At 41.1% G+C, this 25,040-nt stretch overlaps 1 protein-coding gene across 3 annotated transcripts in view; it reads right to left on the bottom strand.

Moving 5' to 3' along the window:
- Nucleotides 1–1,765: 1,765 nt before the first annotated feature.
- LOC149319016 (negative elongation factor A-like) overlaps nucleotides 1,766–25,040 on the bottom strand; it is a 38,629-nt gene continuing 15,354 nt past the window's right edge. Inside the window, exons 3-11 of one of the 3 annotated variants that reach the window (XM_089510942.1) lie at nucleotides 19,030–19,191; nucleotides 17,791–17,880; nucleotides 15,130–15,260; nucleotides 12,056–12,125; nucleotides 9,346–9,434; nucleotides 5,891–6,002; nucleotides 4,677–4,903; nucleotides 3,583–3,682; nucleotides 1,766–2,665 (exon numbers count right to left, since the gene is read on the bottom strand). In XM_089510942.1, coding sequence (XP_089367068.1) covers nucleotides 2,481–2,665; nucleotides 3,583–3,682; nucleotides 4,677–4,903; nucleotides 5,891–6,002; nucleotides 9,346–9,434; nucleotides 12,056–12,125; nucleotides 15,130–15,260; nucleotides 17,791–17,880; nucleotides 19,030–19,191 — 1,166 coding nt within the window. In that variant the 3' untranslated portion in view covers nucleotides 1,766–2,480. The remainder of the gene's footprint in view (nucleotides 2,666–3,582; nucleotides 3,683–4,676; nucleotides 4,904–5,890; nucleotides 6,003–9,345; nucleotides 9,435–12,055; nucleotides 12,126–15,129; nucleotides 15,261–17,790; nucleotides 17,881–19,029; nucleotides 19,192–25,040) is intronic. The other 2 variants (XM_089510940.1, XM_089510941.1) reach the window with 2 other exon arrangements.

Raw genomic sequence — 25,040 nt, 5'->3', positions numbered from 1 at the left:
ATCTTCCAGTAAGTCAAGATGTCCAACACTGATTACCTTGTGCATGTATCATAAGGATTTTATCATGCCGAACACAATATGTGATTTACATTGTTAATCCAAGTCTGCACTAGTGAGCACATCTAGTGTGAACTCATCTCTACTAATGTGCAGAAAAAGTGGTATGTTTCACTTGACACACATAAGCTTGTCAAGTGAATTTTAAAATATGCACGGCAAAATATTCACAAAAGCACGCCTTTTCACCTCTTCTGGGACTGTCACTTTCTGTATTTAAGGACAGTGGCATGCAAGAATTTGGATCCATTGGCTTACACCATTTTAATCTTTACAGTCATTCTAGGAAACACGAAGCTCTACACTGATTTTTGCAAACAAAAAATCCAGCTGAAGAATTGCCATTACAGTTAATATGGCTCTGGATCAGAAAAGGCCAAAACAACGGCTAAGTATGCCATAAATTATTTTAACAATTTTAACAATCAAATGTCACATTAACAACCATCTGTAGTAAACATTTGGCCTTGCCACCAACTGGGATGCTAGAAAACTAGTATAGAGTCTGTATCTTGTGTACAACTTCCAGTGACAAATATATAGAAAAGTATGCCTTCTTAAAAGAGTCTGTATCAGAAACAAAAGTTATAGTCAGTTGATACCTTGCCTTCAAGCAGCCACTTTGGTGAACATATTATTCCAGAAGAATTAGGAATATTCTAACTCTTAGAATATAGCTTGGTTACATCAGAATAAAATGTAAAATAAGGCTTTTGCTATCTTCTTAGGTTAAAATTCTTTCTGGTCAGGTACAGTTTGAAGAAGCTAAAAAGCCAATTTCAGTCACGAACAGAGTAGACACATTAAAATCAACAGGCTTCAAATTTCAAAGGGTCTATTCTAAGTGGGACTAAAATAAAATTTAGCACTGAAACTCCGTGTATCAAGCAAGTTTAAACTGATCTACCGCCTCAACATACTTGACCTAGAGCTTATGCTAATGTCTTTTTACCACCTAAAGCATAAAGCCCCTTTGTATGCATCCCATTCTGCTACGGTGATAGCTGTAATACTCTTCAACATCAGCTCTACCATTTTGAATGTACTAACAGGAATAACAGAAGGAAATGTAGTTGTTTCTTCTTTTGTTGTGGTGCATGAAGTCTTCAGTTCTCAAATGTGAAGCAGTAACAACTTGGTATGCACATTTCAGGAGGACAGCAATTAGAACATGGCACTGATGGCAACTTTCTCAGCAATCCCACTGAGAAAAGATTTCTGCAACAGTGCTGCTCCTAGCAGGGCTCTCTAGTCTCAGGAAGCTTCAGATAAGGTTATTCCTGATTATATTTTGCATCCCAGGGATGACAAGTCCTAAGAATGAATATACTTAAAATATTCTGAAAAGTACCATTCTCTGTGAAGTCCCTCCCACAGAACTAGTAGAGGTGACTAAACAGACCCTAGAAAAACTAGAGGTAAAAACAACCTGTTGCCATGTGACTGTCCTAAACACATTCCAGCAAAGACACAGGTATGACAGGTTAAGAAAATGTCACATTATGAAGTCTACAAACATTAAGGTGGAACAGCAAAAAGTGCTTCACCTTCTTGCAACTAGGTATGTTACCCTGAGATAGCAGCTTTAAAGAGACTGGAATTGATCTATTTAAAGAGCATTTTGTAGTACAGCAATCCAAGTAAGTCAATCATACATTTTTGTCACTGAAGAGGCAGCAAAATGAGGTCAACATCAGTCTCACCCAGGTTGAAATTTTATCTTTTGGTCTCAGGGCTTTCTTTCTTATTTATTTATTTATTGAAAGATGTAAAAATGTAACCCATTTACATAAGAAATGCACAAATGTTACGGTACAAACACTAGGGTACTAGGATGGGCTACAGCTTTCCGCTAGGTGGTGAAGAATGCAAATTTGCCATTATGCAACCTTACAAAAAGCATCCTTAATTGTTTAATGTATGCACATCCAAGGAATACTCTTCATGCTTTTACAATACTTGGTAAAAACCATGACAGTGGAAGCCATTCCACATGGCATAAATCATTAACATTCTGCTACAGAAGAGAAAGAGACACTGCAAGTACAGCAGGGCCTACTGTTAACACAGAATCTAAACATTCAGTCACCACTGTTGTGAAATTTGCTCTTCTGGAAGGTTTTTGCTCAATATTCTCACCTGAGAAAATAGAATATAATCCCCTTTCTCTTAAAGGCAGAGGTGTTTCAGCTCTGATCCTTCAATTCTTGTGAATCACTGTATAGTCCCCCTAAACTTTTAATAAAAATAAAAGCATTCCTATTTTGTCCTTTCCTACTGCTTCAGTCAATCACAGCTAGGATGCTGGGTGATTATAATGAGGCCTGCACAGGAATGTTTTTCAGCCTAGTTGACACAAAGTACAAGCTGGCTTATCCTATGGTCCATTTGGTCTACAACTTTTTTTTTTGTTACCGAACTTTTTAAGAAACATTTGTTATTGGTTTGTATTTCTTTAGTCTGGTCCACTGGCCAGTAGCATAATTCATTTCAAAGACCGTATCAACTAACATGGTGGTGCTTCCTGTTCCATCTGCCTTTGGCAGCACTTCTGTATGCTCACTTAGTTTGATCTGGATTATGTCACCCTGCTCTTGACAAGGGTTTTCTGTGGAGACAAAAAATATACATTTAAAGATCAGAAGAATTTAACAAACCTAGAGAAAGAGGCTAAGCAGAAAACTACACTTTCCCTGGTAGTGCATTATGCGTTTCCTCTTATATTTTCCATTCTATGTGATCAAACCTAACGTCAACTCTGTTGACAATTTTACTCCAAGGCTAGGCAATCTATAGTCATCAGCATGATATGTCACGGTTGGCCTAATTTCAAAAGTCTCCTGATATGGATCAGGCCACCATAAGAACGATCTGTTCTTCCCACCTCCCCCATAGTTGACTAAGTGGAGAGAAAGAGAAAAGAGGGGGCCTGCTTACTTTTAATTTTGGTCCTGCTCACTGCTAGCACAAATTCCCCTCCCATCAGGGAATGTGGTGCTTGACAAAGAAAAAGATTGCCCAGTCTTGATCTAGTTCAGTGAAAGTACATCCTGTTCAAGAAAGTACATCCTAGCATTTAGCTATCCAAATTCTGTCTGAAAACCTCCATGGAGGAACAATCCCATATCCTCTATATATAAACTGATTTGCTTAATTATTATTAAAGTTAAGAAATTTCCTCTAGTATTCAACTGAATTCTACCCTCCTACACCTTAAGAACATAGGTCTAGTCCTGCCCTCTCATCAGACAGCAATGAAAAAACAAAACAAAACTATGTTCTTTGTAACAGCTCCAAAAAGAGAAAGTGCTGAAAATGACCATGGACACCTAGTCTCTCCAATACGTGGGTCCTACTACCAACATCTAAGGTGACTATCATGATGCCTCTGAGAAAATGAAGCCACTCTTCCTGACCTTTGTATAAGACTGATTTATCTTGTTTTCAGCTGAAGTTCTTACTCTTGTCAGACAAGCCATCAATTTCTAAGCACATTATTAACATATGCTTTAATTTGATACATGCCTCTGGATCCTGCCATGAATCCAAGAATAAGGTTCTTCTCTAGTCTTGTCACTTTGTTAGCTGTCTTGAACATTTCTTGTGCTGCATTCATTTGTTCCCTCTACAAAAGATATTCCAGAAGTTTATATTTCAGAGGAAACAACAACTTGATACAATAACATTGCCATTCTTACCTTTTCTACTTTCCTTTCTTGTATTTATTTATTTATTTTTGCTTTACAACTGAAAAACAGCAGTGACAAAAGCACTCTAGCTAGGGCTTCAAAGCTAACCCAGTTTATATGAAATGAAGAATTAACTGTGCACAGTTGTATTGCACTAGTTTGTAGCTGAACTTTATTATAGTTATGTGTATGTGTATACACACACACACACACAAATATGTAGCAACAAACCCTCCTTGTATTTTTTTTGCTGATATATAAATTAGAGAGATTATTATTTTATTTTTTAAAAAATATATAAATATAACTAATATAAAACAAGACACATTAGTCTCTAATTCATGGAAACAAGAGTGTAACAATAAGAAAGAAGCCCTCAAAACATATTTATAAAAATACTAAAAATATTTTAATACTCTTCATCCAATTAAATCTTTGTTGCAAGAGGCCATAGCACACCCTTGCATCAAGGCCCTTCAGGTGGAGAAAGGAGGGGTTTGCAAGTACTGTCCACCATGATTGATTTTAAGAGCTCCATCACTCAGACCTTTCTGGAGGTGATTCTGCTGGGCAGATAAAAAGCACAGAGCAAAGTGACTGAAAGCTGTCAACACATGCTAAAATGGAAGGCTTATTCTCAAATGCCCCAATAAGTAAAATTGGTGGGTTGTGTTCAGTATGGTATATCGAAGTTGTGGAACTCTAACAGAGACTAAGTATTACCGTGAGAGTGTGGATGTATTTGTAATAGACCTAAAGAATGGAAACAATCTCAGTGAGCTACAAGAGTATGTCCAGGAATTTAGTTGTCTTATTTAGTAATCCTCAGTTCCTACTATTTAAAAAGCCAAGCTAACAAATGCTATTTCTCAAATAAGATATTTAGATTCAAACTAATTATGTACATAAGTGTGATAAAATCTCTCTTACTGTTATGTAGAGGTCTTTCTTGGGTGGTGCCTGCTGAGTGGCACCCTGTGGTGCCTGTGTAGCTGGTGTGGTGGCCGGTGGAGTCACAGGGGAGGTAGGTGTTGCTGCAGTTACATTTGTATTACTGTTGTACATGGGTGTTCTTTGCTTAAACTGAGTTGGCACTGCAGTGGTGGGTGATGTAGTAGGCTCCTCTTTAGCTTGCAAAGGTTCTCGAACAGATCCAGCTATTGGGAACAAAATAATGTAATTAAGTACAGGTCATAATTGGATAACGATGCTCACCTTGATAGACTGACAGAACTAACAGAACTGTGCCATCTTGGCAAAGACAAAGATACTAAAATGGAATCAGGTACCCAGCCAGTTGAACTAAGCCTAAAATTTGAAGGATTCTTCCTTTTCTTAAGAGATTTCAAATGGAGCCTGCTTGGATTCAAGTGGGGCCGAAGGCCTTGTGTTTCTGAAGTTCACAGTACCAAAACTGTTTAATGAGAGGAAGGAGTCTTATCAGTACCAGCACAATCAATTGGTATGTCAGAAAACAGAGCTGATTGCACTAAAGCACATGAGACAAAGCCCTTAGAGGCCTTAGAGGCTGTGAAAAGTGGCCTATTTTGGGGGGCAAGGTCAGTAGCTTTGACAGCTGACACATAAAGAACTGTTTTCAGATGCAAAGTCCTGTTCCAACAGGTGTGAAAAGGAAAAGGCTCTACAGTGGGAGCACTTATCCATAACATGGGCCTCTCCCAAGCAATGGAGGCACTTAGAATGGCCATCTGTCTCAGTTATTTTCCTACTGTAGAAGACATACTGCTTGAATAATGCTGTAGATGCTATGAACCAGGAGAAAAATAGAGAAGATGTCAAACAAAAGATGCTAACACAGTAAAGTTGCCGATGATGTAACTGTGATGGTGGACAAAAGAGCACTGATGCGAGACTGAGTAGGAAATGTACTGAGCACTGTAGCTATGGTATTGGGAGGTGGGGAGTGGGCCTTCAACTGAAGAGATCCAGCTCTAGAAGTTTCCAAAAATGGTCTGCGCAGGCACAGAGATTCCCGTATGTATGAGTCACAGAAACCACAAAGAAAAACCTAAGTTTAAAACAGATTAATAGCACTGTGCTATTTCATTTTATTTTTGAAAAACTGATTATTATGTGACAAACAAGTGCAAAAAATAAATTGAAGAGAAAAGCATGTTACTTACTGGGCTGTGTTTCAGAACTTGGAGCATAAGAAGAGGATGGTGCAACACTGGGTGCTGCAGGCAAATAACTTGTAGAAGCCAGGGCAGGGTCATTATTCAATGAGGCAAGTTTCTGTAAAGCACAAAATACAAACTCAATATTTTTCAAGCAGAATATCTTTAGTTTAGACAGAGGCGAGCAAAGTGTACCCTCACACCACACTTTATATTGAGAAGCCCCCAATCCCACCCCATGTCTGCTGTTTTAGGTTGTCTGACACTTGTTGGGATATGGACCTGGATTGGAAAGCAGATCTCTTCATTATTCTTCATGTCAATTTTTTTCAGCTCCTACTCTTGAATGTCAACTGCATAAAACTTATGTAAGAAGCTAGACCTCTTCACTCATTACCTGCAAGGGTCTGAAATAAACTGACAGGACCACATGGCTGTACTGCCATTAGGGACAACAGGACTTGAGCATCTGTGGATTTTGCTATCCGCAGGGGTGGGGGTGGGTTGCAGAACTTAGTATGTAACAATTCCCCACCACCTCACAATTCTGTCCTTTCTTTTTGACCCAACACCCCTGTGGGTTTTTAAAAGTCAGTAGCGTGGATGGATGTTAAATCACAGGCCAAGTGTATAGTTAAACAAGAATAAAAGTTTATTTTAACACAGAATAGGTAAAGGTAACTTTGACATGAAGTTGTTACTATGTCTTCTTTGTTGCATATATACAAGTCTGGTTTTAACTTTCCAATAATAACTCAGCCGCACAGGCTATACTATCACTCAAGAAATTATGTAACCCAAACCCCTTTTTCTGAGATTGGCTACACTGAGTCTCTCCTCTCTAGACTCTCCTAATACTGTCCCTCTCTGGACCTAACACTAAGTATCTCCCCCACTGAACTCCAGCTTCATCCCTCAGGATTCCAAACCCTAATTGACACAAGCCAACTGCCAAGCGGAACGTTTAAACTCCTCAGCCAGCACCTGATTGGCTAGTGGATCTCTGGCTTCTGATTGGCTGGTTTGTAAGTCAGTTCGTCACACTTAGTATTAGAAGATGGGTGGCAGTGGAATAACATCAATAACATGAATTTTAGAAACAGACTTTCCCTCTAACCATGTTGCAAACTATACAGTCTCAGATTATGTGTAGCTATAACAACATTGTCCATGACACTTGAGGGTGACACCATGCTAAATATCAGCAGAAGTATCCATGGTTTTGTTGCAAGGATAAGGGAAAAGGATTAGAGTATGATAAAGAACATTTCAAAGAGGACAGTATGCTTGCTGACCCATCTTGGACAATCCTGGTTTCTGCGCTGCAAGCCAGTTTATAAGGCATTACGCAGAGGATGAAAGGGTACCTGCACCATAACATACCAAGTCGCCAAGGTGCAAATTCTAAAAAAAAAAATTAGTAGTGCCAAACCATTAAACCTTGGGAGCTTTACCCACCTCCAGGACAGAAAACTAAATATGCCACTACCTTGATAAAAAGGAACTCTGCATTCTACTCTACTGTGAAACAGGTGTTCCACTTTGGTGTCAAGAAACTAGAAAATGCCATAGTAAACATTTCCCATGAAAGAGAAAAAAGCCTTTAGTGCCACTTTATGTTAAGGCACTATGTGCTTAGAGCACACAGTCTCTTCTCTCCAACTAGAAATAAACTATCTCGGTGAAATTGCCCTCCAAAACAGGAGAGAATTAGATGCCATCACTGTGATGTGTGTGTGTGCACCATGCTTGGAGAAAAATGTTTCTACGTTAACAGGTCATGAGCTGTGATTAAAGGTGTGATGGACAGGATGGAGTCAGAATAATACGTAAAATACAGGAGAGTGGGAATAATATGTGGGCTGTCGAGGTTAATTGCCTAATATGGAATGGATCGCTACACTGTTGAAGTCAGTCATTTCAATAACTGCCATTCTAATTATGCTACGTTTTTGTATCCGGTGCCTTGGGAACTTATTATCAGTAACCTCATCCTGCTGTACTTGTTTTAGATCTAACTATGTTGAAATGATTAGTGCCTCCTTCTGTATAATCCACCTTGCACACTTAGTCTTCTGGGTAGAATCTACTGCGACCTATAAAGACCAGAGGACCTTTTCTGCAACCGCTCCCAGATTATAGAACAGCCTGCCAAAGGAGATCTGTTATATTACCAGCTTGGACAGCTTTAAAAAGGCTGTTAAGACGGATCTCTTCCGGCAGGTCTTTCCTGAATAGCAAACCCAGCCACCAATTCAATCCACCATCTCACTGAGTACTCTTTAGCCCCATTCTCCCATTTCTGATTATTTTAATGTATTATTTTAATGGTTAATGAGTTTAATTGATGTTTTAATTAAACATTAACCCAAACCCCTTTTTGGGAGGGATGGAATAATTGGGATATTGGGTATTGTATGCTTTCTTTTAATTATAAGCCGCCTCAATTGTCTTCTGACAAAGAGGCGAGGTAAAAATGAAGCTTTTATTTATTTATTTATTTATTTGTGCTTTAGAGATGTCTAAAATTAATAGATAAGCCCACAAATATAATAGGTAGTTGGTCAAAAACATTGATATTGGTTATGACCAAAAAAAAAGGGGGGGGGGAATGAGGTAAGAAACTTGTTGAGCTTGATTTCTTTGGAATGTGTTTACTGTGACTATACTGATAAGCCGTTCACTTAGCATACATGCTTTAAGCACACAGTGCTGTAACATATCAGTGAAAACACCAGGCAGGGGGTAAGATATTGAGGCATCTGCTTCACTCTCTGCCTATGCAGCATTTTTAAGCCAATCAGTTCTAAAATAGATAGGATTCTATATGGTTTAAAAGCCTTGTTTGTTTTGCATATGGGTTTGCCATTTTTCTATTGGTGGATGCACCCAACATCCTTTAAATAAAACCTCCTTGTTCTCAAGTTTAATGCCAGTCTCTCTCCGCATGCCAAGAGATCCCAAGACACCACCAAGATGGTATGCAATGAATGATTAAAAACTAAGCTGTTATTTTACACTTGTTTTTCTCCTCTTGGTCCATGACCAACCTTCTAAAGTAAATTCTGGAACTTTCAATAAGAAGCTCTCCCTTGTTGGGACTGGCATTAGGGATGAGGGAAATTAAAAAAAGGAAGGGAGGAGGAGAGAAGATCAAAGAATAAGGCAAAGGCAATGGATGCACTCAGTCCCTAAAGGTTAACTACCTCCCCCACCCCCCACCCCCACATTTTAGAAGGCCAATCGGATGTTGTGCACACATTTTCCTTTCTTTCTCTGAAAAAAAATTAACCTTATTAAAAAAATAATGCAGGAATTTTAGGTTGGGGGAATTTCAGTAGCCCACATTTAACGATAAACCTGATTTTGCAAATTTACAAGAATTGGCAAATTCATGGATGTTTATTATATAAGTGATTATTACAACTTGGCGGACATATAATATTCTTGTCAACTCTTACCTGTGTAGACACAAGCCCAGCAGCATAGTCTGGAGTGGCATTTTCTACTATAGCTTCCTCCTTTGTTTGCTTTTCCACTACTTCCGTATCTATTCAATTAAAAATATAGAAGAATGAAGCAAGAAATAAATGTATTTCATTAAATTTATGCTGAAACTCAGCAACATGCATGTACACATAAATGTTGAACAATTTAATTTTTTCATTTGAGAAATATGAGTACATTATCCTTTCCTTTCTCTCTTTCCACTAATAAAAATAGAGTAGGTTAAAGAGAAAGCTGAATTGTCCATTATCTTTATTCTTTATTCTAATGTAAAAGATGTGGCGCTTGTGCTGTTTTCAGTGACCAGATGTGGTGAGTCCTGCTTGTGGTCCCCTCCATCCCACTATGTCCTGCTGCTTTTGCAGCAGCAAACCAGGGATGGGAATTATACCTTCATGAACTGTCTTTGAGTTTCTTGTGCCCGGGGAGCAATTTTCGGTGGTCTCGGTACCTCTGATTTTCACAGATGGTTGGCTGGTCCATTAGCACTGTCACTGAAGGCACACCCATCAAAATGCCATTTCAGCTTGAAGTCTAATTGCCAGTTATCTTTAATGTATTTCATTAATTAAAATGTATTCATCAAAAGCATTTGACCGGATTAATTGGAGCTATTTGGAGGAAATATTGAAATGGATGAATCTGGGAACCAAGATTTACAATTGGATATTGGCAAAAGGCTCAATTGATAGTGAACAATGAAAGAACTACTTATTTCAAAATAGAGCGAGGCACAAGGCAAGGCTGCCCCCTATCCCCACTTTTGTTTGTGGTTGCATTCGAAGTTTTGTTAAATTACATCAGATCTAACCCTGACAATTGTGTGATAGAGGAGGCTGCGCCCTCCCTAATCTTAAATGGTACTATTTTGCATCTGGGTTGTGTTGGTTAGAAAAATGGTTCAAGTTAGAAGATGAAAGATTACTATCCCTAGAAGGTAATGATTTGAGATTTGGTCTACACGCTTTCCTCTGGTATAACAAAGTAAGAGAAAACAGAGATTTTGAACATCACTTCATAAGAAGATCTTTATTGTTGATATAGAACAACGTAAAACCTCTGTTTTACAGACAAATGCCTAAATGGGTGTATCCTCAGGAAGCAGTTCAACAAAGGTCCAAAATCTGTAATAGGACCTGGCTTAGATATTCTGATATTGTTTTCAGGGGAAATGATAGAATGATCTCCTTAAAAAAAAGGGAACAATTGGAATTTGAGAATATTATAATAGATTGGTTTAGTTACTTTCAAATACCAGAAAGATTTAAATCAGATTGTGTTAATTTTGGAATTACCATGGAATCTAATGAATTGGATAAGATTATAGAAAATAAAGAGAAAGGACATCTTTCAAGACATTATAGAATTCTGAAAGGTAGAGATCTTGAAGATGAAATAGTAAAGAACTGCATGGTGAAATGGTCGCAAGATTTAGGAAAAGATATAGACTTGGAATTATGGGAAAGGTCATGGAGAGTGACTAGAAAATTTACTTTATGTCAAAACTTTAAGGAGAACTATATTAAGATGATGTATCAATGGCATATGACTCCTGTTAAATTGAATAGGATATATAAAACTGTGAAGAAAACATCTTGGAAATGTGATAAGCATGAAGGTGATTATCTCCATTTATGGTGGTCCTGCATGAAAGCCAGGGAATATTGGAGATCTATACGATTATTGATGATTAATTTTTTACAATTAGATATCCCACTTGACCCTCGACTGTTTTTGTTAAATATGACTGGAATTTTGGAAAACAAAAAGGCAAAGGAAGCCTCACGTTTAATTTTGTATATGATCACCATGGCCAGAATTTTGTATGCCCAGTTTTGGAGAAACCCGCAAACCCCAACAGCTGAGGCATGGTTGGTCAAAATCAGGGAGGCTAAAAGTCTAGATATACTTACCGCCAACCTGAGAAATAAAAATGTTGATATGGTTAAAGAAGAATGGAATTGTCTAAATATATATGATGGAATGAAAGCAGTGTAATTAGGGAGTTAGACGAAATATAGCATATATATAATAATTAATATTCAATGAAGAGATTAAAATACAGGATCTTTTTCCTTTTCTCTGGCTTAAATGATTGAATGGATATAACTGAAAGGAAAATATATTTTTATAATTTTATATGAATTTTTCCCTTTACTCTTATTTCCTTTTCCCCATACAAATACTGTAAAGGATATATGTACTAATACAGTTTTTTCTTTTTTCTTGGTAGTATTTGCTATAAACTAAAAAAGAGGGATACCAATTGGCTTCCTGGAAGCAATGGAAGTGTTTAGCTTTAGAGATTTACTGATAATATGTATAATATGTATGCGTATATGTACATAATGTCTATTTGTAAAATGCTTGTTAGTTTGTTATTATGTGTCATTATTTGTTATTCGTGTTTTAATTAAATAAAAAAAGTGGAAAAATGTATTCATCTTAGTTGCATCAAGTGTACAACTACTGCAATCCAATCATTTCTGCTATTCTGAGATCATGGACAATTTTAGAAATTGTTCACTCTGCCAAGTTTATGACAAGAAAGTACAGCCAATTCGCCCCTCATCGTGACATATAAAAAGTAAAGTATATGGTTTTTGTTTTAAGTTTAATTTTTTCATTAATTAGAAATGCTTTAAGTTCTTAATATATACCAACCAATGGTCTTTCTTCTTCTTTTCGCCTCCCGGCCAGCACCAATAATTTCCAACTCTGAGATGGCTAGTAACTACAAATAAATGAAGAGAATACTTAGCTTCATATTTATGAAAGATTACATCACCACAATATTTGATGCCCAAATTGCACCATTTGTTTTATGCAAAGAATCTGGTCATCTCAAATTAGCTGCAACTTTGAAGGTGCAGAAGTGGCTCTCACCAAAAACCAATTTAACTTCATAGGACTGCAGCCTTACTGTAAAAACTAATCATAATGTCACTCTCCAAATGCATTCCCATTCATGTGGTGGTGTTTCTGCTCTTCACTGCTCCACATGAGTTCACTGCCTTAGTCACATCTTTTGCTAGTATTGGTGGTTGGAAAATTCTTGCAAGGCTCGGGTGTAAGGCATCACTTCTGTGACTTAGAGTGGTGTCATTTGGGGACTGACTGAATGACTGGAGGCTTTAGAGCACATGGCAATTGGGGAGAAGTGGTGGCAAAACAGAGCTTTCTAATTTGGGATCCTGTTTTAGCTTTGTGAGCTTTGCCAGGACTTGGCTGGCAAGTTGGATTTGCACTGCTGTTTCTACTTTCTTTTGTTGGACAGGCTGAGAGAATAGGTAGCAGAAGAAACAATGTCTGGGGGAGGTAATACTTGAAGCTGTATGAAGAATGCACATCTCTGGGGAAGGAGGAGGAGGAGTACCGGGGGGGGGGGGTCAATTCTTGGAAACAGCCCTTTTGATTCCAATAGTTAAAACCTCTCCCTTTCCCCATCCATGCCATTCTCCTGTCCAGAGCATGTGGCCTCTATAAACCCCCAACACACACATTGGCTACACCTCTGTCTGCTCCCAAACTCTTCCTCACAGGGAAGAATTTCTGCCTTTGCACCTAGTCATCTTAGGAAACTGCAACTGAGCAGCTAGCCAAAAAGTGGCCAAGAGGCCTCTTGCCCACACTGGCCTTTGCTGCACTGTCACCAGGATTTATATTACCTGGTGCAATAACTCATGGTGTCACTCCCCCCATTAACCTCCTCCCCTTCAGACCTTACAAGATCTTTAGTAATGTTTGTTGTACTAATATTACATCTTAATAATTCCATATATCACTGAATATAACAGCAACAGTGACATAAATAAATAATAATAAAAAAATATTTATATCCTGCCTCTCTGTCAATGACAATCAAGGCAATTTACAAATTACAATTACAGTCGGCCCTTCTTATACACAGATTTTTTATACACGGATTCAAGCATACACGATTTGAAAATGTTCCAAAAAAGTATAAATTTACCTTGATTTTCCATTTTGCTATGTCATTATATTTAATGGGACTTGAGCATACACGGATTTTGTTATACACGGGGGATCTTGGAACCAAACCCCAGCGTATAACAAGGGTCCACTGTACATATAATCCCATGTCCCAACATCCCACCTCCCCTAAAACATCAATTAAACAATTATAATTTAAAATCATACATTAAAATAAACAAATCCTAAACAACTTCATCCTCCTCCTAACTCCTATAGATCTGGAGGTTGCTGTCTCCCATTGACATAAGAGCCACCAGCTTCATGAGTGGAGTGGGACATATACCTATTTTACCTGGATGTTTCTCTTATTAGTATTGTTCAGCATAACCGAGCAATTTATCAGTTATCAGGAACAGTGTGTCTTGAATGTTGCATCAAAACCCTCTTGTCATGTCCAGCAAGATACCAAAGTTCGAAACTCAGGCTCAGTGTAAAAACTCAGAGATCTTTATTAACAAACTATAGAGCCAGTCTGATGAAATTTCTTGTCAGAAGTGACCAGCAACTGTTTACATCAGATATGCTGAACAATGCCACTGATAGGAGAAACATCCAAGCTGTGCTAAAATAGGTATATGTCCCATTATGACTATAATGGATGCCCATTATAGATATTAATAGAGATGTAACAGATGCTGCTAGAAAGAGACAGAGTGCTCAAGGAGCCTGACTCTTTGATGCCTGTGTTCACAGATGTTTGTTTAGAGATATATAGTTCATCAACCAAAAATATAATATACTTTATGGATAAACTACATGATTTGAGATGATAAAGATATTCTAAGTGAATAGTACTAAAAAGCCCAATAAAGTGAGTATGAGAGATAAAGATTCAATTCTTATGAGTGTAACATCTTACTTGTCACATAATGTAATAAAATATATGATCCCTTACATACACTGTGATGTAATGTGATGAACACAAGCATCAAACATTAACATGTCTGTGTTTCTCCCTAAGGGGAATGTATATGTTTGTATATTACTGCTTATAATAATCAGCCCAAAAGAATACCAAAGAGCCTGCTCATTATCCCATATAAGTATTCTGAGATTCCAACATTTAGGAATGCTTATGTGGAGTGTTGATGTTAACAATGTGTGGATTGCACCACCATCACAGACTGGCTGTCTAGGTAGCCAGAAGGGGAAAATGGGACCCCAGATAGAATCCAGATTAACTGATATGTGCTGAGGACCTTCAGTCGGAGCCATACCTGTTTCAGCATACCCCCTAGAGGCATTTAGGGGGACAATTTTTTTTCTGCGAGCAGGTGCAACCCTTCAATGTCTCCTAGTGGTTTAATGAAGTCCCCTCACCTTCCACACTTACCCACCCCTGCCTTAAGAGAAAGAAGATCTATACTGCGGAAGGCTAATCTACATATTTATCTTGTTAATAAGCTATAATAATGCAGTCAGAAATGACCTTATTTGCAACCCCATGTCCAGTTTTCTCTGCTAGTTCTTCCTTTCCCAATAAAATAAAATAAAATAAAATAAATAAGGGTAGGGACGCATAGCCAATCCTTTGCCATCAAAGAAGTGGTTCAATCAAGTGGTGCAAACTCCTGCTCCAAAGCTTCCATTTATAAGCAGTGCCAAACAGGCACCTAAGCAATATGACTAAAAGTTTGTCCAAATGTACACAGCATACTATTGATATCCATACACCTTTGGAGAGAGTTACATTCTCATCTTGGAATGAAGGTTTAAAACACGCTTTTTAAAAGTTTATATACCTTTACTCCTCTCTCTTTACGCAGAGGGGTTCTTGAGGGAGGAATTGGAGTTCTATTTCCAGCAGGACTAAACACACTTGGGGCTGTGGGATTCCTGAATGGAGCTTGCTTTGGTATTCCTTTGAGTGGAGCTGAAAAACCAAACACATATTAATGAGGAAAATGCATATCACTGAAATCAATGATAATATCACAGCTTATCAAAGAATATCAAAATGCTGAATAATATCAAAATATCTCAAACAGCACTGACTAAATATTTTGTTGTATTTATTATGTCCATTATTTACAGGATCAGAAGCCACAGACACTATGTTTAAAGCCGTGACTAAAATATTAGAACCAAATCGTTCATCTAAAGGATTTAAAAATAAAAACCTTTTATTTACATTGTTTTTCCACTATTGTTTTTGCTTATTAGCAAAAACTACTTTTTCACAAGGATGTGTACATTGACTGTCCTCTAGCAACTGTTAAATGCAGTTATTACAGTCTGCCTGTTTTTATTTTTAAAAAGTATTCTTTTGGTGGCTCAGAAAGATTCAGAGGAAGAAAATTTCAGACATTTTGTGCAAAAATAGAATTTTTTTCCCTATTTAATATTTCCTTCAAAAAACAATTTCCCCTGAAAGTATCAGAATAAGGAACACTATTTTTACTGCATCAATGGCAAAAGGAGGAGGAAATATGCTATTTCATCTCTATTTTATTCTGCTAATAAAAGTAATACAGTGGACCCTTGTTATACGCTGGGGTTTGGTTCCAAGATCCCCCGTGTATAACAAAATCCGTGTATGCTCAAGTCCCATTAAATATAATGACATAGCAAAATGGTGTCCCTTATAAAAAATGGAAAATCAAGGTTTGATATTTGATATTTATACTTTTTGGGAACATTTTCAAACCGTGTATGCTTGAATCCGTGTATAAAAAATCCGTGTATAAGAAGGGCCGACTGTATAGCCACTGTCAATTCCATTAGAAGAGATCCACCAGAGAGTAGCTCTTTGAAGCTGGTGGGGAGCACAGCACCTTACAGACAACATGAGGCAGCTGCCACTCACAATGTATTCCAAAATACAGACAGTAACATGTTCCCAAAGGATTTCGTAATGCTCTCTTCATTACAATTGACAGACATCCCACAAAGAAGTCATCAACAATGCCCAAAAAAAACATTCCTAAGCCATTACTATCTGGGCAAAGGGATGAGGATGATGCTACAAGACAACTGTCCTATATGTGCAATTATAATGCTTCCCCACTGTTCTGTCTATACTAGCATATAAGAGCAACATGAACACACAGATTTAATTAAAAGGGAGGAAAGAACTGTGTCCTAGATATCAAAAAGTGTTTGTTTATATAAATCAGGGGTAAAAATAATGAGGCCTTCTAAGTCTTGACTGAAATTCCCAGTAGCCCTTGCCAGGATAGTCAGTTGCAGTGAGACATCATCTGAAGGGCCACATGATTATTATATATGTATGTATATATGATAATCTAATATTTTATATTTCACATATATACACACACATACATATATGTGAAGTATAAGGAGGAAAAAAATGCTGTTTTTGGTTTTTACTCATATTGTATGCAGCCAGGTTTTATAAAGGAATCTCTGTTTTGTATCTCTTACAAAAAGCTCCTCAAGACAGGGAAGGCAGTATCTAGACTGGGATGGGCAGCTTTCATCCCCAGTACTGGGTACAAGCTGCATCAGGCCTGAAACCAGAAAAAAATTGGCAGTCAAAACTGAGAGTGTTGAGAGGGTCACTTTTCAAGTTGGTTTTAGGTTTTCAAGGGGTGTTTCTGGCTTACAAGGGCTAACTTCATAAATGCAAAAACTGTTTCTAGGAGTGTCCAGAGGTGAAAAAAACAGTTTTGTTTTAAATGAGTCAGGAACAAACTCACTCATCCAAGTTTGAAAACATGCCCAGTCAAGGATGTCTTCCCAAACACAGCTCTCCTTCTGCTCCCTGTTCAGGAACTAAGCTTGAAAGTCTCTGGAAGCAGTTAGACATAACTAGGCTGTTAGCACTACCCCCAGTGACTCACAGAAGCCCCTCCCCCTTAGATTATGTGCTCAGGGAGAGCACATGGTCAGGAGCAAACACACTCACTTATGTTTGAAAACACACCCAGTCAAGGATGTCCTCTCAGACACAGCTCTCCTTCTGCTTCCTGTGCAGGGATTGAGCTTGAAAGCCTCTGGCAGCAGTTATATAGAGCTAGGCTGCTAGCCCTGCCTCCAGTGACTCACAGAAGCCCCACCCCTCAGACTCCTTGCTGTTTTTGCTGAAAGAGATGAAGAGAGTCATTCCCCTTCAAAATGATACAAAACTTAGGCCTGCTACAGACTGCCAAAATAAAGCTGCTTCGGGTCTCTTTGGAGGTATGGTATTTAAATGATGCATGGGTCCTAAGAGTCCAGAGGTCACGCCAAAGCCACACTCCATTCCTAAGCACTGGAGTGCAGCTTTGGTGCAGCTTCCGGATTCTTAGGGTGCATGCATCATTTAAACAGCATACATCCAAAGAGACCCAAAGCAGCTTTATTTTGGCAGTCTGTAACAGGCCTTAGTTATAGTTTCCGAATATATAAGTAGAATTAGTTATAGTTTCCGAATATATAAGTAGAGAGAAAAAACGTCCTACTTGTTGTATCGATTTTTTTCACTAGCCCCCTTCCCTTGGCATGGAAAGGCACTCCAGCTGTCTTCTTGAGCTGCTGTGCAGTTTCAGTAGCTAAAAGATATATATAAAACAATATTAAGCTTAAAGGATTCATAGTCATTCTTAGTGTTTGTAGCACAATTGAAACATGACCTACTGATCCAAAGGAATATGCACACTTTACATTTTAAAGCACCATAAAGCATGTATAAGTTGATCTCATGTATAAATTGAGGGCAAGTTTTGGGGCAAATTATGGATTTTGATGTGACTCACAAATAAGGGTAAAACCTAGGGGCATGGAGCAAAGGATGTAAAGAACAAAGCAAGAGGAAACGATGCCAAGGAAGTTCAAACATAATTGCTTGTGCTCAACCTACCGGTTGGATAGATAAGGAGAGAACTACATTAAATGTATGTGATGTGTGTGAGAGAAGACCAGGCATGGACAGGGCTAAAAAAAGGCACACATGTCAAAAAGGATGCAAAGGCAAAGCAAATATAACTTTAATATGCTAACTCTCTCAAAGTTTTAACCCAGAAAAGCTGACAAACATAAACAAATATCTTACTCAGATATTTCAAAGTTTGATTCCTTTCAGCACTCATTTGAGGGGAAGTTCCAAATAGCCACTGCTAACGCTATTTTCCTACCCAGACATACAAAAGTGCTAGAAGCGGTGCCATGGCGGAGAGAGTAGAGGGGGATCAGTGCTTTTATTTTGCTTCCCCCAGGAAAGACTAAGCTCTCGCATTCTGCTGCCCTACTCAGAGAAAGGGATGGCTCTTTTGTTGATAAGAGTACTTATAGTACCTATATTGACCCATGGATGTAAATCAAGGTTTTGGGGGTTGTTTTTAACTAAACATTCTTGAGGTATTAATGAGTATATACAGTATGCTGACATTATTATGGGCCATTAGTCTTCAACATTCTTGTATCTTCAATAGTAGGGAAAAAAAGTTTCAACATGTGCAGCTTACCATCTACCAAAGTTGCCCTCTTTTCTATTTCTACAGAAAGTGAAAGTGCCTATTCTCCAACATGTCAGGGCTATTCCTATTTCTCCTCCTCCTCCTCCTTTCTACTTTTTCTTCCTTTTAGGCCAGGTCCCAATCCACCGGCTGAACATACTGAATATTTTTTAAAATAACCATGCCTCGTTACAAAACATCCCTATGTTTTTTTAATCAGTTCATCTACACTGGCCCAATACTTACATTTCTGCAAGAGTTCTGCTCGGAGAGTGGCACTTTTTGGTTTCCGTTTGAGCTGGAAATGTTTCACTGGAGGTGTAAGTGGGCCAGCCAATGTGGTCAAGGCATTTTTATTTAAGTATTGGCATTCCAATGGCAACATGGCTGATGTTTCGCATTCACTCACTATATAAAATGGAAGACAGATAGGATAGAAGTTCCCCTTGCCACTAGAATTAAGAAATATTTTAATGACTTGGCTAAACTAAACATTTCTTAAAGATGCTAAACACAACAGCAAAATAATTACTATCTAAAATATCAAGTTATTTTACTTTTTAATTTCACTGTTTTACCCTTGAGAAAAAAAAACCTAACCCCAATACTTGAGAGCTTGAGAAGTAAATTCTTTACAGATAGCACAGCTTTCCACAATGTGTTCTTCCCCCAAACAAATAGGCACTCAGAAAGCGAAACTTTCCAGTGGCAAATAGAGCTGAAATTAAAGAGATAAATTGAGGGCATAGAAATGAGATATCAGCAAATTTCAGAATGAATGTCTGTTTTCATTCAAGAGTCTTCCTGTGTCAGAACTCCAAAGCCAATTACTGATCAATATTCACATTCACCTTGGTTACTGTTCATATTGAGTAATTGCTTTAATTGTAGTTCTGTCTGCTTTGCATTGGTTTGCTAAGGGGGATGGGGTGCTTGGGACGGATTGCAGCTTAGGATTGGAATGCACTGTTTAATTAGCTGGAGACATCTGCGGAGACTGTCCAAGGTCAGGTTGGTTTCTCAGGCATCGTTAGCTTGGGAAGCAAAGGGGGGAAAGAAGGTGGAGAGGAGAAAAGGCGGGAGAGGAAAAAAGGTGGGGGCTTGGGTACTTTTAACTTGGTGTTTGAGGCTTGGCTTTCAGATTTCACTGAAAAGTCTGTCTGTTCACTTTCATCTGTATCTCAATAAACTTCACTGCTTTTAAGCAAGTTGCTGTTGTGGATCACTGGTGGAAGTTGGCGGATCTTACAGTCAGTGAAATCTGCTGTAATCTACTTGTCATCATGACTGAAGTGAAGGTGCAGGTTGAACCATCCGATCTGGAGATCGAGGTGGTGGAAGACACCGGGGCCCTCGGGACCGAGGGAAAGAGCGGCGTCGAGGAACGCCAGGGAGCAAGGCCCAAGACAGGGACCAGCTCAGAGGACCAACCAGAGGACTGGTGGTACCTGCCAGCGGGGACCGGGAGACACCGGCGCCGGGCTGGCAGACTGACGGCGTGGAACCAAGGACTGGGGGAAGCTATGTTGCAGAGCCCCGGACCTGAGGACCTATCGGAGGAGGTGGCAGGTGTCAAGGACGACATCCGTCAACTGAAGGAGATGATGGCCACCCTGATGCCCAAGGAAGGGAAGAAACCGGGGCAGGAAGCCCGAAAGGCACCCGCACTCGCCGCTGCCCGGGCCGCCCGTCCAGTGGACCTGGAGGAGGACGTCGACTCGGAGATGGAGGACGAGGATGACCAGAGCTCAAGGCCGCCCTCTCGTCGGAGAGGAGTGGGGGGAACCTCACGAATTCGTCGGGGAGAAGCAGAGGCGCTGCGCGAGCTGTTGGCGGGCAAGCTGGAGGCCAAGTTCAACGGGGACCCGGAACAGCTCCCATTCTTCCTCGCGCAGGTGGAGGGGGCACATGCGGGCTCGAGGGGACTACTTCCCGGACGAAGCCGAGAAGGTGAGATGCGTGGCCGGCCGACTGGAGGGCCAAGCGGCTCAGTGGCTAGTGCAGCTGTATGATTGTGGGGCACCCGAGCTGCGGTCCCTGGACGCCTTCATGACAGCACTTCGAGCCCGGTTCGAGGACCCGTTCCGCGTGGATCGGGCAAAGGCCAAGTTCGCCACCCTGCAGCAGGGAAGTCGATCCATGGCAGAATACGTGTTGGAGTTCCGGAGCGTGGCTGCAAACATTCCGGATTATCCGGACGCAATGATGACCCGCCAGTTCCAGGATGGCCTCCGCGCAGACCTGCTAGAGTGGATCCTGATGAGAGAAACGCCTGCGGGCCTACAAGAGTGGATTCGTTGTGCCGGCGAGGCGGAGGCCACCAGGGAGCGGATTCGGCTTGCCAAGCAGCGAGCAGCTTTCCAACAAGGGAAGGTGGCCGCGACCCCGGGCCGAGAAGGCAGACCCAAGACTTCGGCGGAGGTGGAGAAGCAGCGCCGGATGAGACTGGGCCTGTGTTTGGCATGTGGGAAAAAGGGCCACATGATTGCGACCTGCCCGGATAGGGCCACCGGCAAAAAGACCCCCAAGGCGGCGCCAGGCGGTTCCGGAGGCCCAGGGAAAGGGGCCGCCGGCCAGGCTGCCGAGCCGGCCGGGGCCGAGGACGAGCGCCCAGCTGGATCGGCCCAAGACCAGGCCATTCCGGATTTGGTGAGTGGAGGGATCTCCATTTATTACTTGGAAGTTAAATTGGGACATAAAATAAAAGGGACTACAGAGCCAATGCTGGCAGCTCTGGACTCGGGGTGCACCCGATGTCTAATCAGCGAAAAGCTGGTGCAATCGCTCCAGATTGAACAGGAGCCTTTGCCGGAGTCAATCCCTTTCCTGCAGATGGATGGGACGGTCATGGGGGGAAAACCCAGCAGTCATCAGACTGAGAAACTTATGCTTCAGGTTTCGGGACATTGGGAAACCCTCCGGTTTGTGGTTGGGCCCACCAGGGGTTGCGATTTAGTGTTGGGAATAGACTGGCTGGCGTTTCACAACCCATTCATCAATTGGAAAACCAAGCAGTTGGTGTTCAACGACCCTGGGTGCAGTAAGCATGTGGCGCCTGCAGGGAACATGGGGAGAGAGCCGCACCGTGCCACTGCGGTGACGGTCTATGGCCCTTACCCAAAAGCGACAGTCAACCGGCTACAGGAGATGGGGAGTTTCCCAGAGGTCTATAAGGATTTGAGTGCAGTGTTTGAGGAAACTGAGTGTGACCTCTTGCCGCCTCACCGAGACACAGACTGTGCCATTGAATTGACCCCCGGGGCCCCACTCCCTAAACCCAAACTGTACTCCATGACTCCAAGGGAGATGGTGACATTGAAGGAGTTCATTAACAAGAATTTGGCTAGAGGGTTCATCCGCCCCTCCAGCTCACCGTTCGGTGCGCCAGTGTTTTTCAGGGAAAAGAAGGATGGGTCCCTGCGGTTGGTGACAGATTACAAGAACTTGAATGCTATCAGCACTTGTAGCAAATATCCCCTTCCATTGATGAAGGACATGTTGAGCAGATTGGCCACGGGGAAGATTTTCACCAAATTGGACTTAAGGGATGCTTACTTTCGAGTAAGGATTAAGGAGGGGGATGAATATAAGACCGCATTCCATTGCCCGTTGGGGGCATTTGAATACCTAGTCCTCCCGTTTGGCCTTGCGGGGGGGCCTTCGTGTTTCATGCAGCTGATCCATGAGGTGCTGCAGGACTTGCTGTACGAAGGGGTGCTGGTATATTTGGACGACATTCTCATTTACTTCCCGGACCTTCCCAGCCATGTGAAACTGGTGCGAAAGGTGTTGCAAAGGCTGTTAGAGAACAAACTGTATGTTAAACTGTCTAAATGTGAATTTCACACAGATAGTTTGGAGTTCTTGGGATATAGAGTGTCCACCCGGGGATTACAAATGGACCCACATAAAGTACAAGATGTCATGAACTGGCCGCAACCAAAAACCCGCAAACAGGTGCAACGATTTCTAGGGTTTGCTAACTTTTACAGACAGTTCATCCCCAATTTTGCTCAAATTGCATTACCCATCACCAATCTGTTAAAAACCAAGGTGGGGGAATCTGGTGAACCTGCAAGTGCTGGAGAACAGGCAGCCCGAATGAAACCTTCCTTTAAAGTGGACTGGACTCGGGAGTGCACAGAGGCTTTTGTGCAGTTAAAGAAATTGTTCAGTACAGAGCCTGTGTTAAAGCACCCAGACCCTGAGCAGCCTTTTGTGGTGCAAGTAGATGCTTCAGATGAAGCAGTGGGGGCAGTGCTGATGCAAAGGGATAGCGAGGGCAAACTGAGGCCTTGCGCCTATTTGTCTAAACGCTTTGATTCTACCCAAAAAGGTTGGCCATGCTGGGAGAAAGAGGCCTATGCCATTAAGAGGGCTTTGGAGGTGTGGAGGCAATTCTTGGAGGGGGCTCCGCACCCGTTCGAAGTGTGGACGGATCATCGAAACTTAGAGGCCCTACAAACCCCCAAGCAGTTGACCCCCAAACAGAGGCGGTGGGCAAAGGAGTTCTATAAGTTCAACTTCACAATAAAGTTCTTCCCTGGTAAAGACAATGTACTGGCAGATGGGTTGTCCAGAATGCATGGCCCTGGACAACAAGAACGTAGTGAACTTCAGACTCTGTTCTCCTCCAAACAATTGGGGCTGGGAGTGACCACGCGCTCTCAGGCCAAAAGGGAGCAGGAATCTAGCTGGGAAGCTCTAGACCCCATGGTGAGAGAAATTTTGGAGGCATATGAAACAGATGAGGAGTTGGCAGGCCTAAAGACTGAACTCCAATGCTCAGAGCAGGGAGTATGGACCAAAGATGGGAAAATATATGTGCCTGGGGCCTGCAGGCCTAAAGTGATGGAACTATGTCATGATGTCAAAGCCGCAGGTCATTGGGGTTTCATTAAAACCTGGCTGACACTAAGCTCCAAGTACTGGTGGCCCAAAGCTCGTAAAGGGGTGGAGGCTTATGTACAGGGGTGTTCAATTTGTGCCAGAGCCAAACCCCACACGGGCAAGCCGAGTGGCCTATTGCAGCCGGTGGAGACCCCATCTAGGCCTTGGCAACACATTGCAATGGACTTCATTACTGACTTGCCAGAAAGCAAAGGCAAAGACACCATTTGGGTTGTTACGGACTTGTTTTCCAAACAGGTGCACTATGTGGGTTGCAAAGGGGTCCCCACTGCATCCAAACTGGCTGACCTTTTCATTGAAAACATATACAAGTTCCATTGTTTGCCGGACAAGATTCTGTCCGACCGGGGATCGTCCTTCACTTCCAAATTTTGGAGGTGTTTGCAAGACAAGTTGGGGGTGCAATTGGCATTCAGCTCTGCTTTTCACCCCCAGACGGACGGTCAGACGGAAAGGGTTAATCGGAGCCTGGAGGTCTATTTAAGGTGCTATGTCAATTACCTACAAGATAACTGGATGGACTTGCTGCCCCATGCTGAGGTGGCCTTTAATGTATCTAGTCATGCCAGCATTGGGATGTCTCCTTTTCAAGTGGTGTTTGGATATGAGCCTAGGGTCATCCCACAACTATCCCCTGAACCAAAGGATCCGGTGCCAGTAGGAAAGTGGAGTCAGCTATTGCGGGACAGTTGGCCTAAAATTGAGGAGGCATTGAAACAGGCCAAATTGGACTACAAGCGCTTTGCTGATCAGCACAGGAAGCCTGGTTGGGACATTCAGGAGGGAGACTGGGTGTTCCTGTCTACCAAGAACTTAAAGTGTAGAGTGCCTTGTAAAAAGTTAGGCCCCAAATTTGTGGGTCCTTTTGCTGTAAAAAGACTTGTTAGTGAAGTGACTGCTGAGTTGGACCTGCCTAAGATGTACAAACACATTAACCCTACATTTCATTTCAGCCTGCTGAAACCTGCTGGGAAGAGAACTGAAGATGAACTGAAGGAACCTGCTCCACTGCCATTGCTCATTGAGGGGGAAGAACATTTTGAAATTGTGAAGATTTTGGACTCTAGGGTTGTAAAAGGGGGCTTAGAATACTTGGTGCAGTGGAAACATTTCCCAGTTGATATGGCTGAGTGGGTGGGGGTTAAACATGTCAATGCTGAGCGGCTGATACATGAGTTTCATTTGGCTTACCCTGATAAACCTAAAATGAGTAAATAGAGCTTTGGGGGGGCAGAGTGTCAGAACTCCAAAGCCAATTACTGATCAATATTCACATTCACCTTGGTTACTGTTCATATTGGGCAATTGCTTTAATTGTAGTTCTGTCTGCTTTGCATTGGTTTGCT

Source organism: Sceloporus occidentalis, unplaced genomic scaffold (genome assembly GCF_023333645.1).
Source record: "Sceloporus occidentalis isolate IW3139 unplaced genomic scaffold, rSceOcc1.0.p SCAF_2, whole genome shotgun sequence".
Classification (NCBI taxonomy): Eukaryota; Metazoa; Chordata; class Lepidosauria; order Squamata; family Phrynosomatidae; genus Sceloporus; species Sceloporus occidentalis.
Note: the sequence above shows the minus strand (reverse complement) of the source record. Positions and strands in the feature narration are given on the sequence as shown.